The 16,366-nt window shown below is 50.0% G+C and overlaps 1 protein-coding gene across 5 annotated transcripts in view; it reads left to right on the top strand.

Annotated features, from left to right (window-relative positions):
• The window catches only part of Kcc (solute carrier family 12 member kcc), a 407,686-nt gene that overhangs the window by 275,381 nt on the left and 115,939 nt on the right, over window positions 1-16,366 (top strand). For all 5 annotated transcript variants that reach the window (XM_077686853.1, XM_077686851.1, XM_077686852.1 and 2 more), the window contains one exon: window positions 6,784-6,891. In XM_077686853.1, the coding sequence (XP_077542979.1) occupies window positions 6,784-6,891 (108 nt within the window). The remainder of the gene's footprint in view (window positions 1-6,783; window positions 6,892-16,366) is intronic.

The following is a 16,366-nucleotide window of genomic DNA, read 5'->3' as shown; positions in this document are numbered from 1 at the left end:
CTTTTATATATCATTCACTACCTGATACAATTATCAGCCAGAGTTTAAAAAAAATGGGGGTACGCCACCGCTTCCGCAACTGTTTCTGCGGCCCCACGCATTTTTTGCGAAAGGCTGTGAAGCGCGTTATAATGCAAATTCGATCAGACAAATTACAACACGTTAGCTCGCCGGGATAAAGCTATTAAATCCCTAGTAAGCCCAATTACGCAAATTAGCTCGAAAGCTTCCGAAATCGCAGTTGGAGCGCGGCCGTGATTTTGGGCCTTGCTTCACTTTGACCACGGCCACGGCTACGATGGCGCCCAGGTCACCTTAGCGGAGGCCCTCAGTTCTGAGCAAGGAGGCCTCTTTCGTGAGGTCGCTTGGCCACCGCGCTTTTGTATTCTCTGAATGAGCGGGTCGTGCTACAAATACACAGCAAACATTATCAATTTTGGGGCATTTAAAACGCAAGCATTGTGCGTTATGCGCATCCTCGAGAACAATTAGCGAGAACATTGGCCCGTTTGGACTGTCGTGGGGTGTCGGAGGAAGTGCTGCTGGGACCTTGGCCAGACGCGAAGCGTTCCCACAAGGCATTTAAAGCTGTGCTGACATTTCTGCGCAGCAGCGGCCTCTCAGAGATATTGTAGTTGAGGCCCGTCCGGCTTAACTTTAACACATGCACAATATCGGTGTAGGCATCTTCTATACATAGCCATTTATTTATTTCTCCGCCATCGTCATCTCTCTCGTCCTCTATCCACGCTCTTTCCTCCCCTTTCCCTTCCCACATACAGAATAGCTGACCAGATATACTACCATCAGGCCGACCTTTCTGTGTTTTTTTCATATCAATAAAATTCCTCTCTCTCTCTCTCTCTTGCGTGCTTGACGACTTTCTCAGTGTAAGCTTGCCAGCTTTATCTGTTGGTTTGCATATACAGCGAACTCCCGTTACGACGAACTTCAAGGGACCGTGAAAATTTGTTCGTGTTATCATAAATTCGTCTTAAGGGAACGTTTTTGCATTTTGCATGTCACTATAGGAAGTATAAGTGTTGTTTGTCTTAAAGGGGCCCTGAAAGAGGTTTTACCGATACATTTTCAGGTAAATCGATGCCCTAGTAATCACCTCCTTCAAGAATTTTGTTAAAGCGACGGGTATTAGTGGAGTTACTGCAAATCAAAACATCCCATTTCCGTCCCCGCGCCCCGATTCTCCCTCGTTTCGTCCACCTCCTCGCAACGCGCGAGCGTGAAGGCCCGAGGCTACTCGGTGAGGTCTGCAAGAACATCCCGTGGCGCGCGTCGTCTGCTGCGACATTTTGCGCCGCAGGATCGCTTTGGGACGGAGCCGTCTGACTTTGTGCGTTCCGTTTGAGCCGTTTTTTATCATTTTATAAACCCTGCACTCCGCTCGCGACTGGAAAAGCTGATGGAAGAATTGAGGCGGGCCTTTTACACCTCCACACTACGCAGAAAGATCACGCGAACAGAGAACGACCCTGTCACCGCGCGTTCGCGGCGACGACATGTCTTGATACATATTAGACTCTAAAATATGTGAGTGAATAACTTAAGAATCGCCTCAAAATTTGGTAGAGTGAGCACGTACAGTCGCCAGCAAAAGTTTGCGGGATGTGCAGCGCGCGGCCGAGCGGCTCAAAACTGCATCGCTGCGCCATCTGCAGCCAGCGGGCGCCGGGTCGAGGCTCAAGGAACTGGCGTGCTAGACGCGCTTTGCGCATGCCTGTCCTTTATTTGTTACCGGACATCTCTGATCACTCGCTTGCCCGTGGCATGCTTTCGATATTCGCGGCCGCCGCTGTGGCGCCGCGTGACCACCGCCGTCGTTCTCCTATCACTGGTGCTACAAAACACGTAGCCCGCGGCCGCCGCTTGCGCGGCGCGCAACGTTGTCTGAACAAATCTTATCTTCCACAGGCACTGTTGGTTGAGCACGAATTATATTCCAATTTTTAACCTAAGCGCCGATAACTGTCAGATGACCCAGAATTGCCGTTCACCGCTCATCCCTTTGGCTACCGCAATTGATGTTGGTGCGTGCTCTGGGACCATGCCACCCCGCGTTCCAGAGGACCAAAGAAAACATATTGTCCGCCTGTTTTTGGAAGGGGTGCCCCAAAAGGAAATATGCCGCCTTACGGGGACGTCTAAGTCGGCAGTGACGCGTGCAGTAAAATCATGCAAAGAAAATGAAGGCAGGATTGTTGACGCCCCCCGCAGTGGACGGCCCAGAGCCACCGAAGAAGCAGCAGATCATCTGATCGTTGCCGCTGCCGTGGACGATCCCTACTTGACCGCCCAAGAAATTAAAGAAGAGCTTGGCCTCAACGTATCTTGCGACACCATTCGAAGGCGACTCAGAGAAGCCGGATTGAAGAATTGCGTCGCGGCACAAAAGCCTTACCTAACCGATAAACAGCGCCTGCAGAGGTTCGAGTTTGCTCGAGCATATGAGCCCTGGGCTTTCGATGACTGGGGCCAAGTCATCTTTACCGATGAATCGACGTTTTCCACACGTTGGGACCAGTAGCAGAGGTTGTTTGTAAGAGTGGCGCTGACTTACTAGTTTTTCAGATGAATGGAAGTAATACGGACTAACGTTCTATTCTACAAAACAAACACGGGCTGAAACTCGGTCGCGAAACGTTGTAGTCGTCTCAGTGGCTAATTATCATGTAATTTGTTTTGGGATAGCTCCGACAAAACAAGAGTTATAGTCGTTTTTCTTAACCACACCTCCTCCTTAACCTGTCATGCATTGACAGCATATAGTAATTCTGTATAATTTACAGCTTCACTAAAACTAACTACAAGTAAATGTGATTCGGCGTAATGCTAACGTCGTCCTCGCAGCCCATTTCAGTATAATTTTTTTACATGATACCTATGTTAGATTGAGAGCTGGATCATTCACCTGAAAGTTTGCTTTGTCGCGCGATTGTATTTGGCCACGCGACTTTTTTTTATATACAACCCGTCGACGCGCGCCGTTTTCTTCAGAAGGTAGCATAAATAGCTCCTGTAAAATAAATTTTATCGTCGACCATCACATCACCTGAAAGATGAGATTTGTTCAGACAACGTTGCGCGCCGCGCAAACGGCGGCCGCGGGTTACGTATTTTGTAGCACCAGTGATAGCAGAACGACAGCGGTGGTCACGCAGCGCCACAGCGGCGGCCGCGAATATCGAAAGCATGCCACGGGCAAGCGAGTGATCAGAGATGTCCGGTAACAAATAAAGGACAGGCATGCGCAAAGTGCGCCTAGCACGCCAGTTCCTTGAGCCTCGACCCGGCGCCCGCTGGCTGCAGATGGCGAAGAGATGCAGTTTTGAGCCGCTCGGCCGCGCGCTGCACATCCCGCAAACTTTTGCTGGCGACTGTACATGCGTTCAGAACCGACGTCGGTTTATATACTGCCTATAATTGGCCGCTCGTTCGCGCCAATGTCGAAGTTTGTCGTGTTGTGGGGACGCCACGCACGCGCATACACAGGTAGCTGTAGTATTCTATTCCGTTATTCTATCGGTTATAATTTAAATACTGACAAAAAGAAAAAAAAAAAACAGGCGAAGGGTTGCGCGCGGAACGGCAGAGGGACTTTTTTAAGAGTGCGTTGTGCATTCCATTCCCCCCCCCCCCCTCCCCCCGTCCTTACTTTCCGGGAAACCCCTACGCGACTCAGTGTTTATCAACTACTGGACAAGTACACCGTAACAGACATTAGGAGCGGTCTCGAAAGAGTAGTCTGAGTTTTGTAGCCGTGCGCGCCTGCCTCTTTGTTCGACTATGCAGATGATAACACAAACAAGTATTTCACCCTCGCTTTTTCCCCTGATGGCCTGGAGCACCTCCCCTTTCCTTTCTATAAAGGCTGTTCGGTCATTTTTCACGTGCTCAGTGCTGCCAAAAGACCTACGTGGATGGTTCGCTTGCCGGCCGCAGCCCTATATCCCCCCTCTCCGCCCTTCCCCAAGCCTACCCTGTGTCTTGTTTAAGTGGATGGGAGGAAACTGTGCTTACTCTATATAAAGACATACCAACTTTGAAAGATGCACACATCAGTATTTCGTCCACTGAAAGTACAATTACCTTTCTATATATACAAAGCATGAGTTTAAAACTGAACCAATCGTGCCTATGACTTAAACGATGCATTGACGTTTGATTTGTTAGTTCCACAGTTCAACCAAAAATTTTTGTTTTGGATTCACGCGTACGATTCGCAAACCATGCCACTTGGAAGGCAGAAAAAGAAAAAAAAAAGCAGCACTATATATATATATATGCCGGGATTTGAACCCGCGACTTTTGATGAGCGAGCGCAAGACATTAGTCCTCTTCGGCACGGCAAAACGGGTGTAGCCATGGAAATAACCTGTATACTGTACTTCATAGCTGATATACAGAGACCAGCACCGTTTCCGCTTCGGCCGCGATTTCGCCCTGCGGGAATATAGCTCGCCGCGCTTTTGTTTTACGCTTTCCGCCAAAACCTTCGGTTGATATTGAGTCCTTATTACCTAATAAACCTTCCGTAACTCGTAACTCCTCTTCTGCTATTAACTGAGCTTATATTTTTAGATGCGGAGCATCTTATAGTCTGGGCATGTCCCGTGTCGGCGTCCGCACTCACACTGCGCACGCGCACCTCTCCTCCTTCCCTCTCTCCCACAGCTGCGTGATACTCCCGCCACTTCTCTCGTACCAGCTGCGTTCACTTCGCTTTCGCTTCTCCCGCGTTCTCGCTTCTGCTTTCGCGGCGCATGCTCGGCGCTTGTGCATCTCTCCTCCTCTCGTCTCCTCTCCTTCAACCTTGAATGTAAATCGGGTAGCGCGCTGCGCGCGTTCAGTTCAGCGCTTGCTGCGGTTGACTCCACTTCACTCTGTTCTTCCGATGAAGCGTGATGGAAGCAACAGTCCCTATATGCAGTTTGTAACTCCGGGAAACGAATTGTTGCCACTGCGAATGGCCGAAGCGTTGTAAGCCGAAATACAGGTTACATTAAAGCTAGTGTTGAGTTGTATGAACTTCGTGGACCTTACTATGTTTATTACACTTTAATAACTAACAGAACAGAGCTGCATTCATTACAACACGAATGTTGTCGGGGCGCATGCAGTTTTCGCTTCTCGACGACTGTTCGGCCGATCGGCATTGTCGGCATCTTCGATCAGCGAGCCAGTCACACCACGCCAACAAGCTATTCTAGTAACATTGCACCACACGGACTTTTGATCGGCCGAAGTGTTCGTGTCGCCGTCGGCATCGTGTGACAAGGCGCTCTGCGAACTCGGAAGTCGACGTCGCTGTCGTGTCGTCGTCATGTCGGCCTAGCCAACGCGCCTTAATTAGAAGCGTGGTAATAGAGTAAAAAAGATAAATATGGGCGAACACGATATTGTTACGCTTGCTGCAGGAATCGCTAATTAACCGCCGCGACCCGTCGAAGTTAAGCACACGACGCTTCTCTTCGCCGGAAGTGAGAAAAAGCCGTGCAATTGCAAGATTTCTGCCTCGTGACGCGCATGGGGGAATTGATGATGTACGCATAAGAAGATGGCGGAGCCCAAAAACATACAGGAAAGGGTGGGAACGCGGTAACAAACTTTGAAACGAAAGTGTGAGCCGTACGACGCATAGGTCTTAATCTGACCAGAAATAAAGTTCTTTCTCTCTCTTTCTTCCGCTGGACGTAAAAATGTTATACTTGGCACAGCTGACGTTGACCACCGAACCTAAAGATTGCGCTAGTCCTTTTAGTGTGCTCAAAACACCTTTCAGGGCCCCTTTAACCACAAAATTCGTCGTACCCAAGTTCGCGTTAACGAGCGTCGACCACATATAGAATTTGGCGATTTTTTTTCTGCTCTGGGACATTCAGCGTAATATAACAGTAATATACGGCGTGCGTGCTGCAAACTTACTGTTAAGTACAGCCATTGCAGCCGCCAACAAAAAAAATCGTGAAGGACAGTGTTGTATGTACGGAAAGTGATAATGGAGGCGCCTTATACAGATTATTCGGCATGACCGGGGAAACACAAAGAAAATGTTCAGAAAGTTGAACACTGCGTGGCACCAAACATTTCTGCGATCGAAACATGTTTGTGCTGGGCTCGACTACGGCACCTTGACATTAAAAACGGCCCTCAACTGAATATTCAACCTCAGTAATAGTGGTTGAAGCGCGATTTTATCCTACTCTATTTGCAAATACCATGCATAGCTCAAATATTCATTGAGTTATGATATAAGCTGTTGCCTTTTTCCCCCTCTTTTGTTATTAGTGATAGCTAAACCAGGATTCGTATCAACCACGAAATACTTCCTCCGCCCGCCGTCTGTATTGGCTAAAAATCCGCCGTGGTGAATCAGTGTAAGCATTGCCGCGAGATCGATTTCTCCCGGCGCCAGCCGTTTTTCTACAGGAGCAAAAATAAAGTGCCTACGCGCCGAGAGCTCGGCGCCCGTTAAAATAAAACCCCGGTGGTTTAAATTAACACGTGGAGCTTAACTGTGGACGGCTCGCCTCTTAGCCGAGTTTTGGTGCCTGAAACTCGATCTTGCACATTTTTGGATCCGGACAGCAGCCGTCACTTGCCCTCGCCGGATGGCTATGAAAATTTCTCCCGTAGAAATCTTCCACGGCGTTATTAATCCCTGCGGAAAAGCCCCGGCGTAGACCTAGCGGCCAGTTGGTGACCGCGTCATTTTCCAGAGGCTGTGCTCAAGTGTGTGATGTGGTTTGCGGGGCCTTGTTTGCGCAGGAGGAAATGCCCGACCGTCCAAGGGTGGCGACATTGCTCAGCAGCCTGGCCAACTACGAAGTGGCCATCCCTTCCGTTGCAGGGGAAGAGGCTCAGGCTGCTCCGAAGGTACGTACAGCCTGCTTCGAGCCTGCCGAAGTCCTTGCATTTTCTCCCGCTCTTTTCGTCTCTTTCAAAAGCGCCTCGGCTGCGGCACAACTTTTCAGAGCGCCTCGTTGGTTGAGTCCGGCGGGATAACGCGAACCTGCTCCGAACCGCCGGGCCCTGATGCCCGGTTAATGTACTAAGCAACGTGCCGAACCACCGTTGCCTAAACCGAAAACCGCGCCCAAGCCCATTATTCAGGCTGGACGTTTACCCGAGCTGCCCAAACCCGAGCAGAACGGGAGAAAAAAAATACCATTACCGATTCACAGCAAAGCGGATCACGTGTGCGATGCCCGCGCTGCACTCAACGAAAGAACCGCGAGGAGTGGCTTGTGGCGGCTCTTTGTGCTCTCTGCCTTTAATTAAATGGATGCAGTGCGGGGTAAAAGACTGTCCAATGGCATTAGCCGCTGTGCCTTTTTTTTTCCAAGCTGTGTTCTGGCGCCACATGCAAAACCTCCGAGCCCTCTAAGTCGGTTAAGGAAAGTGCAGCAAGAGCTGTAATTAGCTTTTTTTTGCTGATAAACGAACGAGAAGGAACGTGGTTTCGGACGCTACTCGTTCGTACAAAGCGTGCAGTGGCCACCGTAAATGTAAAGGACGAGTGGTGCGTGCGTCTGAATTCGGGTCACGCGTTATGATGCATTGGTTTGAACCATGATTAGAAGCAGGTGGCAACTTTTTTTGTTTGCGCCACTAAGGGACAAGTGTAATGGAGTACAATAATGCCGGATTGGAACCATATGTTTTCTTACTCGATCCATTGCCAGGAATACATTGCCAGGAAAGATCGCCCTGGGGATATTGTAAGCTGGCCAAAGAGTATTTTCATGCAGTGGCTGTGCTTGTATCGAACTTGAGCTTATGATCGAGAAAAGTGACCCGACCGAGTTAGTAGTAGAAAAGACTGGGAATGGAGGCCTTGCTACTTTTCGTTTTTGGAAGCTCGTACTCGCACCATTACTTGTGATATTAACGCCTGATAGTCGTCATTGTTAGCATTTTATCGCCGTGACCATTCCTATAGCAATTTATGAAGCATCGAACACAGAATCTAGCTGAAGCAGTCACGAAAGGGGGCTGCTAACGTTTCCCGTAATTTCCGAACGAACTACTGGCTCGACGCTGAATGGCAAAACCGTCACAACTTCCTGTTTGATGTTTAAGTGAAAAAGATCAAAGGTTCTAGAATTCGCCCATCTTGAGCGATAGTGAAATCTGAAGAGCGATTATAGCATTAGGGACCGACGAATGCACTTCGTAGTGTTCGTCACAGCGATTTTTCCGGAAATTCGAGGAACGTGAGGATCACCGCGGCCCTGCCCGACATATTAACAGCCGCATCGCATTTATCAAGAGCCAAGCTGCAGCTTTGTAGAAAAAGAAGGCATAAGTATTCACATCGTAGCATATGTAGGCGATAATATTGTTACGCGGCGGCACGACAAATGAGGCGAACCATGCAGATGAGGTGAAGCCATCTATTACAAGATGCCGGCCATCACAGCACTGAGCCAAGCCACACACCGCTTCGTCCTCTTCCTGTACTCCTCATCGTGACAATATTGTGTTTTCTCGTTCAAAAGGGCAACGTCAAAGGTTTCTACTATAGTTGTTGAAGACAGCCAATAAGTTCGCAGAGAAAGAACAGCAAGAAGGGAGCAATGAACCCTTTACAACGGTATTCTTTTCGCCTTATCGTAAATAGTGGCCCCGCCATGTCAGCCCGTATATCGGCTCCCGGCACCCCAGGCGGCGGATGATAGGCAGTCGAACAACTTGCGGGCATTATTTAGTTGTACATACATTGCTGCTGCAAATGCAGCAACCTCTGTCCGTTGTGCATGCGGCCTCTAGGAGGGCCCCACGTTCTATAACCGAGGTCAGGTAGCACTTTATGCCGCTCTACGTACGATTCCCGGAGTTCGCCAGCTCAGTCAAAATAATGAGAACGACTGGACGATATTGCGTGGCTATGTCTGCTCGTCTGCGTACAGCCAGGCTTCGCAATGTCGAAAAGAAAAATGGCACATCTCCATTACCACTCGGCACTGCTTTGCATACGCAGCGGGTGGTCCTATCCTGTTCGAGGAACGACGAGCAGCGAAAATTCATTTGTATGCCGAAGGGGGGCTTGCCTTAGAATCAACCAGTTGAGCGGCTCTTCCCGTGCGCAAACAAGTGAATTACGCGCGCGCTCTAGCTTCGAACGTCGGGTACGTTTTCCAACCAACACACTTTTTGATTCACACATGGCACCTCTGGGCTGGTTCTCGCATCCTGTCTAGCGCGATTTTTTAAATCAACGCACCCTTTGCCTCATAGTCCTGATTTCAAACGTCTGGCTGACTAGCCTTCCTGCCTCCTATCGCACGTACGTGGACGAAAGCGAGTTTTTAAACTACTAGAACAGGTGGCATGGTTCGTACATGTTCACATTATCTAGGCAAATTACTCTTTTAGAACGTTTTAGGCAAACCACCAGGGCAATACCGACGCTAGCACTGTTCGTTTAATTAAAAATAGATATTAGATTATTTGTTACAAGAACAAACTAAAAGCTCACTGCGTCTAGGTTAAAACTTGAATCGAAAAGAACCGAGAAAACTGCTGTCACGCGCCATAGCAGTGCGGCTGGCGTGGCCAACGTGACCCTAAAAGAAAAAAAAGAAAATACATGCGGACTCTATCCGGTATTGTTGCCTTCAAATGTAAAGTATCTTTAGCTTTGGAGAGTTACTCGCTATTACCTCACACGCATTTACGAATAAGGATTCCTGTATATTTACAGGAAAGAAATGCTGTAGCGGGAGTACTGCCACCAGTGTGAGTAGTGGAAGTAGGCTTCGCAATAATGCTAGCGTTAGCTTCACCCCTATAACACTCCTTGTGCAGTGGTGCACCCTTTACAGGATGTGTGGTACGTCGCCCCGCTTCCGCCGACGGGGCCTGCTACTTTGAAAGAAAGCGTGTGCCTCGCGAGCGCTACCACGCTCTGCATTGCACACTCCCGCGGCCAGCCGTCCCCTGTGGAGACACACATGTCTCAACCGAATTTACGGGCGCCGCGAAAAGCATCTTTGTGCTGAATGGTCTGTAGAGTGCAGCTCGCTCTGGGAACTTCGGTTCCTCGACCACGAGGCGAAGCGAGTTTCCCATTAAGAGATGGACCAAGTTGGTGGTAATGGACGGCTTAACGAGCTTCTGGAAACATCTTACCTAGCCCGGGCTTGCTACTACCGCTCCATCGTATATATTGTACACTTGGACCGAGTATTAATAGGTAGCGCTAAGCCGACCAAACCGCAAGCGGCGTCCCTCTGACGTCGCGGAGTGGAATTGTATGCTTTGTTCTTCTGTTCTAGCTTGGCAGTTGTGTAAAACAGCCTGTTTCCATCCGGAAAAGCCCACAAAGTGCGTCAATCATCTGTACTTAACGGAAGACTCACCTCGAACCAGCAGATGCGCAAAGTTGATGAAGTAGCCATAAAGTGCTTCTCTTAGAAAAGCCTGTCGTGCTGCAGTGGAACTGCGCACCTGGTTGGCGGGAGGGAGTGTGGGAGTATGCCCGGGATTATCTATAATGATCATTGTTTTTTGAAGTTTTGGTGGTCGTTCCGGATTCATTTTTCTTATACGGGCAACGTCCACATACGGGCCACGAGGGGGGGACGTTGAAATCATTTCATTATAAGAAACTGTTTCGTGGAGTAGGCTGCTCCTCACACCTGGAGATCTACATAAATATCCAAATGTCCTGCGTAATCACCAGTCAGTTTTTTTTTTCTTCTAGTGTTTTTGTTGTCGATGGCCAGAGGTCATGGACATTGGCAATAGTATGCTATGGCGTGCACTCTAACCTTTCTGCTCGGTAAGGCGTTTGTTTATTTAGGATTGCTTGTCAACACGCAGACGTTTAAGCGAGCTTGCTTGTGCGCACGTTCGAGAGTGATTTGAAGCTCTTGGAAAGGTCCTTCTTGCGACGGACTGGAATTTAAAAAGTGAGAATAGGTGCCTGAGCAACCTAAAAGCAGAATCATTCCGGAAGAAAACCAAATGTCTCTGTCCCGCACAGCGGGCTACACACTCCAATGTTAGCTTTCAGTAGACTGGAGGACGTGAACAATATTACTCATCTTGAAGGGCTCCGAATTTTGCAGGTGTTTCACAGCGCGGCAAATTATGATATGGGAGGCAACAGTACTCCGCCGCAGTGCTCGTTCGATTGCAATTATCTCGCCTGACAGGCTGGTCTGCATGCCGCCCCTCTGGCTTTGCCCCGTGTCCGGCAGTGCGTTACCCCGATTTCGATGTCGTTGCGGCCCTAGCCCGCCCTCGTTTATCCCGCCCCTCTGTTGACGCTGTAGACTTCGTAATAGACCCAAAGTAGCGGCGCGGCCGCGCGCAGCTTCCCGACGCGCGCTATTTAATCATTCGATTACATGGCGCGGAACGAAAGCTGTATTTCCCCAGCGGGGTCCATTTCATATGCATGAGACACATTGTGAGGTGCATCGGGCGCTTAATCGGGCCTTAGATTTTAGCTGCCATTCGTGACCTCTTTCCGGCCAAAAGTTTGCTACCTTGGGGCTGACGCAAGTCCATCGCAAATGGTTTTATTTTCTTTTATTTTTTTGCCTGCGGATCTCCGTCGACTGCGACTTTATTTGTTTGCACGTATGTGCGCTTCGGAAAAGCGAGCGGCAGCGACTTGGGGGTCGCAAGTTCAAATCGGTTCCTATTGTTCCACCAAATGCGGGCTGCACACTCGCAGCAAAATCAGGGAGACTGGCCGGCTTCGTCGCAGTCCATTTTCAACGCTTTATAGGGACTATGAATGTCGGCTCGCCAACGCGAGACGTATATCGCTCCTCGTGCATTCATAAACTTCGGTTTGTGCGCCTGTCGAGGCTGCGGGCGCGTGGCGTCCAGTAAGGGTTGAGTGGCAGCTGTTCTATCATGAACAGACAATAGCCGGCTTCCACTGAGACTCTGCGTAAACGTGAGGCCGGCTGCGCCAGATGCCGGCACGGCCAAGCTGTGGCGCTACACAGCTTCGCACAGGTATAGAAGAAAAGAAGAACGGCGGGAGAAAATTATTCGGGAACTCCTCTTGGGCCTTTTCGCGCGTTGTTAACCAGAATTTTTTACGACGTCCACGCGGGTGACCCGAATGAAAAGCAGAGAAAAGCGGAAGTTCGCGTTAACCGGTTAATGCAAACTTCCGAACAAAACTAATTTCGATCGGTTAAGTGGCCACTTAACCGATCGAAATTAGTTTTGTCACAATTAAGAGAAAAACTAGCATGACGTTGAACTCGGATATGTTCAGTTTAAGGGGAATCAGAAAGTAGCTCTAAACACGGGAATAATTTAGTTCACTGTACTGTGTTCTGTTATAGTATGTATACAAACTCTTACACAACACCGACGTAGACTACAACACGCTGTCTTTTTTTTAATTCATGATGTGTTGTAGACCTGTGTCCTGTTTATGTAAGTGTGTATGCGTGTGGTCGTTTGTTTCTGAATTCTCTCCATTCGGTTAGGGCCCCCTAAGTTGTGGTTATATTTTCATTTCGTGCGTCTACTTTCCCCTTCAGGTAGCTGATAACTGTATACTTTTGATACTTAAAATCGTAGTATCCAGCTACCCCGTTGGTTGGCTTTGCGTCAGAGGCTAGTCAGCCAAATTCCGCAAAGTTTAGGTGAAGTAGTCGAAGAATGCTTCGCATTAAATGAATATGTATTCAAGGGAGAGCGTCAAGCGACTGGCGTTCTAGATTTCGTAAGCAGTGTGCGATACTAACCGAGCTATGTGCGCAATCTGCAGTCCACTTCGGGCCATGCGGAGCCGTTGTGCTTCTGCTTGTACTGGCTACAGTTTCTCCCTCTCCCTGCTCTGCTCTGGATTCCCTTAATTTCCATGGAGTGCCGCCGCACTTCGCGTTGTTTTCCATCCAGGAGGCTTCCACACACGGTGCAGAAACTGAGCGTTGCACCACTGAACAAGCGAACTGAGGTGGGCTAGTTGGTGCATGATGCTACTTAGAAAAACAGCGCTAAAAACGAGCGTGTCTTTTCGTCCTGTCGTATCGTTTTTATCGCTGTTTTTCTATGTTGCACCACTCTCGGAGGCGCATACTGGCATGAAAAAGAAAGAGAGAGGGAGAAACGAGGAAAAACGTCTTCGCTGACTCTTTGCACCCACTCGTCATGAAAAGCACTCAGGTCTGTCTGGAGACAATGGCTCCGATCCCGGGAGCGGCAGCCAAGAAAGAAAATGGGGCGGGGGCGTTAAAAAGTTGTTGCACAGGTTCCGTGTGTAAAGCATGTAAGGCCACTTTTCATTGCTCGCTCGTCGATATCCGTCTTGGCTGGCTTTTAGATCTGGGGCGTTCTGGCGATAAATGCGAAAGGGTGCGCAGGCGGCGACAGTATGGCTGCGTGGAGGCGGCAGTAAAGGAGCGCCACTAAACGCCGGTCTGGGATGGGAGTAGTGGCGTGTGATCGCGCTCTCCCTCGCTGATAGCAGGCGGCCGATCCGAGTTGTTCATGGCGGTGGGCATGTCTGTGCGGGTCTGGTTTCTTGTCTTCTGCGATAATGGCTGTGTGAATAGTGCATGTGGCCCTTTAGAAATGTGCTAGCTGTCGCGCCTCCCGGCAGATACGAAGAACGCGGAGCGAGATTTGTAGCTTGCTGTCTTTGCCAAAGCCACTACCGCAGCCACTTCCCTCGCTTTCTTTTATTTCTCCTAGGTGGGCTTTTCTCTCTCTCTCTCTCTCTCTCTCTCTCTCTCTCTCTCTCTCTCTCTCTCTCTCTCTCTCTCTCTCTCTCTCTCTCTCTCTCTCTCTCTCTCTCTCTCTCTCTCTCTCGTGCTCGCAAGACTTTCTCTCGTCGTTTCGCTGCTACGAGAGCTGGAGCGGCTTAGTAAATGTTCGAGAAATACGAGGCAGTGAAGTTGTCGATATTATCGTTAAAAGTGCGCTCACAGTGCCCTGGAAGAGCGGTCCCCGACTCGTATATCGTTATGCCGCTGCGAGTTCGCCTACTTGCTGATTTCCACCGTAAGATCATCTAGCGTAGAGCAATCACATGACATTTGAGTAAATTAACCTGGCCGCATTCTTCCGCAGTCCCAAATCACAAGCCACGAACTTTGTGACGCCGAGTGTGTGGCTTTCCCCTGCGCAACCTTCCTGTCTCGGTTACGGATGGGCGAAGGTGCGTTGGTTGGTTTGCCCCACACGCGATGGGCGCGGCCTGTAAGGGAACGCCACTGGGAGACTCCCATCGCAGTCACGGTAGTCACGGGTCGCTATCCCATTACCGCTGCCGCTGTTTCCGCCTTAATTTGCGTGTGTCGGAACGGATTATTTCTGCCATGACTGTACTCGCAAAGGGTAGACGCTTTACAAGTGTGCAATAATGACCTTCGACGGGATTGCAGGGTGTATCATATAGACCAGCATCTGGAAGCCAACATGTCGCGTGGAGCTACTTTTAATTTTCTGACACTCCCATAGTGCACCGTGTTTTCCCGTACAGTCACACTGCAGCTGTGATGTACAGTCATGGACAAATGAAGCGTCAACACGAAAATATGAAGCGGAACACACAAACGGCGTGATTTCTTTCCGTGCAAGTCAGACTGACGCAAAGCTTCGTTACAAAAACTAAGTTGGGAAGTGTAACTTCTCAAATATACCAATAGCGCGTCATTATTGGACCTCAACGAACAGTATTTTTCAATTTTACATGTTCCGGTTCATATTTTCGTGTTCGTACTTCATTTGTCCGTGACTGTACATCTGTTTGACGCACCTACGTAATCTAGCGCACCAGTCATGCCTCAACACGGACTGTCTTAACGACGAGTTGTGATGAGCAGAAAACGCACCAGTGGCATTCACGTAGCCTCTCATCACAGCCAAGCTATGCGCCTTTAATTCTTTACACACCTAAACAGGGCCGCGCGGCTCACTACTGTGGTAAAACTGGCATCGCTAGGCTATAAAGCCCACCGGTGTGTGCGGCTGCACGCAGATCCAATCACAGATATAAATGAGGCAACACCATACGGTACTCGCATGAGAAGCTGGACGGGGGTGATCTGTTGTTTCTGCCGCGCTCGTACGCGGTCCGCCAGGAATAGGTTTTATCTGTGTTTCAGCACTGTAAGGTCCACTTATGAGATCAGCGGCCAGGCGCCCGGGCCGCGCGTGAGAACCCGCCACTCTGTCTGGGGGCCCAGCACGGTGGACTCTACGCCACAGCCGTCGCCAATTCGTCACGGCGCGCACGGGTGGCGGATTGTCTGGCCCACCGCATACCACAGGGATAATCCCCCATTGAGAAAGCAGACGCGCCGCCGGGTTCCGGGAACCGTCTGCGTGACGCGCGGAGGTGGTGGGATTACCTCCGTCGAAGCGCGCGCCGCGCATTGTTAACGCGCCCCGGCCGGCACAGTGCACTGTCGCCGCCTTTCGCTCTCACCCCGCGGGGTCGCGCGCACCTGCTCGTCTGCGAGCGTGCCGTTGACCCAAAGGTGGCGGCGCCTCATTGAATATTCCGTGGCGTGCTGAGTGACAGCTGTCTACGTGAGTTTGGGCACTCCCCTACGCGTGTACGAACGCCACAGGGGCGTTCCCGAGAGAGTGTGATCTCGAGGTGTTATAAGGCCGAACTTCGCCGTTAGAAATCGTTCTTCTCTGAGCGCTGAGCTGGGCAGTTCCGGCGGGACAAGGAGTCTCGACCGTTAAAGCTAGGTTGGGATTTGTGAGCCCCCTAGTCGAGGTTAAGATCGCGTCGGAGGTTTAGGGTGCAGCGCCGTACCGGGCAACTAGGCGGATCTTGCGGCGAGACAGAGTCTCGGCCGTGGTTTCTCGAGCGGTTTGTGTACGCTCCGAGAATAGGAGAGTTAGACGAAGTTGAGGAGCTCGAGTGATTTGTGCGCACTCGGAGCTAGCGTCTAGCTGCAGGTTGAAGTTTTTTCTTTTTGTTACTCATGTACCCAGTTATCTTACTGTAAATAGCTGTATATAAACTTCCGTTTCACTTAATCAACCCCAACGCCTCGAGTTTGTCAATTCGACCGCCATCTCCGAGAACTTTAACACCATCACCCTGCCAGCCTCCTGCCAAATCAACCGGAGCCCGGGCGATTGGGTTCCTGATCGACACCGGACTTCGGGGAAACGAACCACAACCATCTTTACTAGCGCCTTAAGACACCGCATTTTGTACGTGTTTACAAAACCTTTGGCCGGGGGCATGCGCGATCACAACCGGCTTTTTTTCTTAATTTTAACGCACGGACACAAAGAAGAGCGAGAAGAGAGACCAAGAAGAAGAGTGACAGGCAAGCGCCGCAACAGGCAGCACAGCAGTCTGTGGGTTCAGGCCCTTTAAGTGATATCGCTGAGCAATTATCAG

The sequence above is a fragment of the Haemaphysalis longicornis genome, unplaced genomic scaffold, assembly GCF_048455015.1.
Source record: "Haemaphysalis longicornis isolate Haplotype H1 unplaced genomic scaffold, Haemaphysalis longicornis Haplotype H1 scaffold_1, whole genome shotgun sequence".
Classification (NCBI taxonomy): Eukaryota; Metazoa; Arthropoda; class Arachnida; order Ixodida; family Ixodidae; genus Haemaphysalis; species Haemaphysalis longicornis.
The sequence above is the reverse complement of the archived record's forward strand: the minus strand, read 5'-3'. Positions and strand labels throughout refer to the sequence as shown.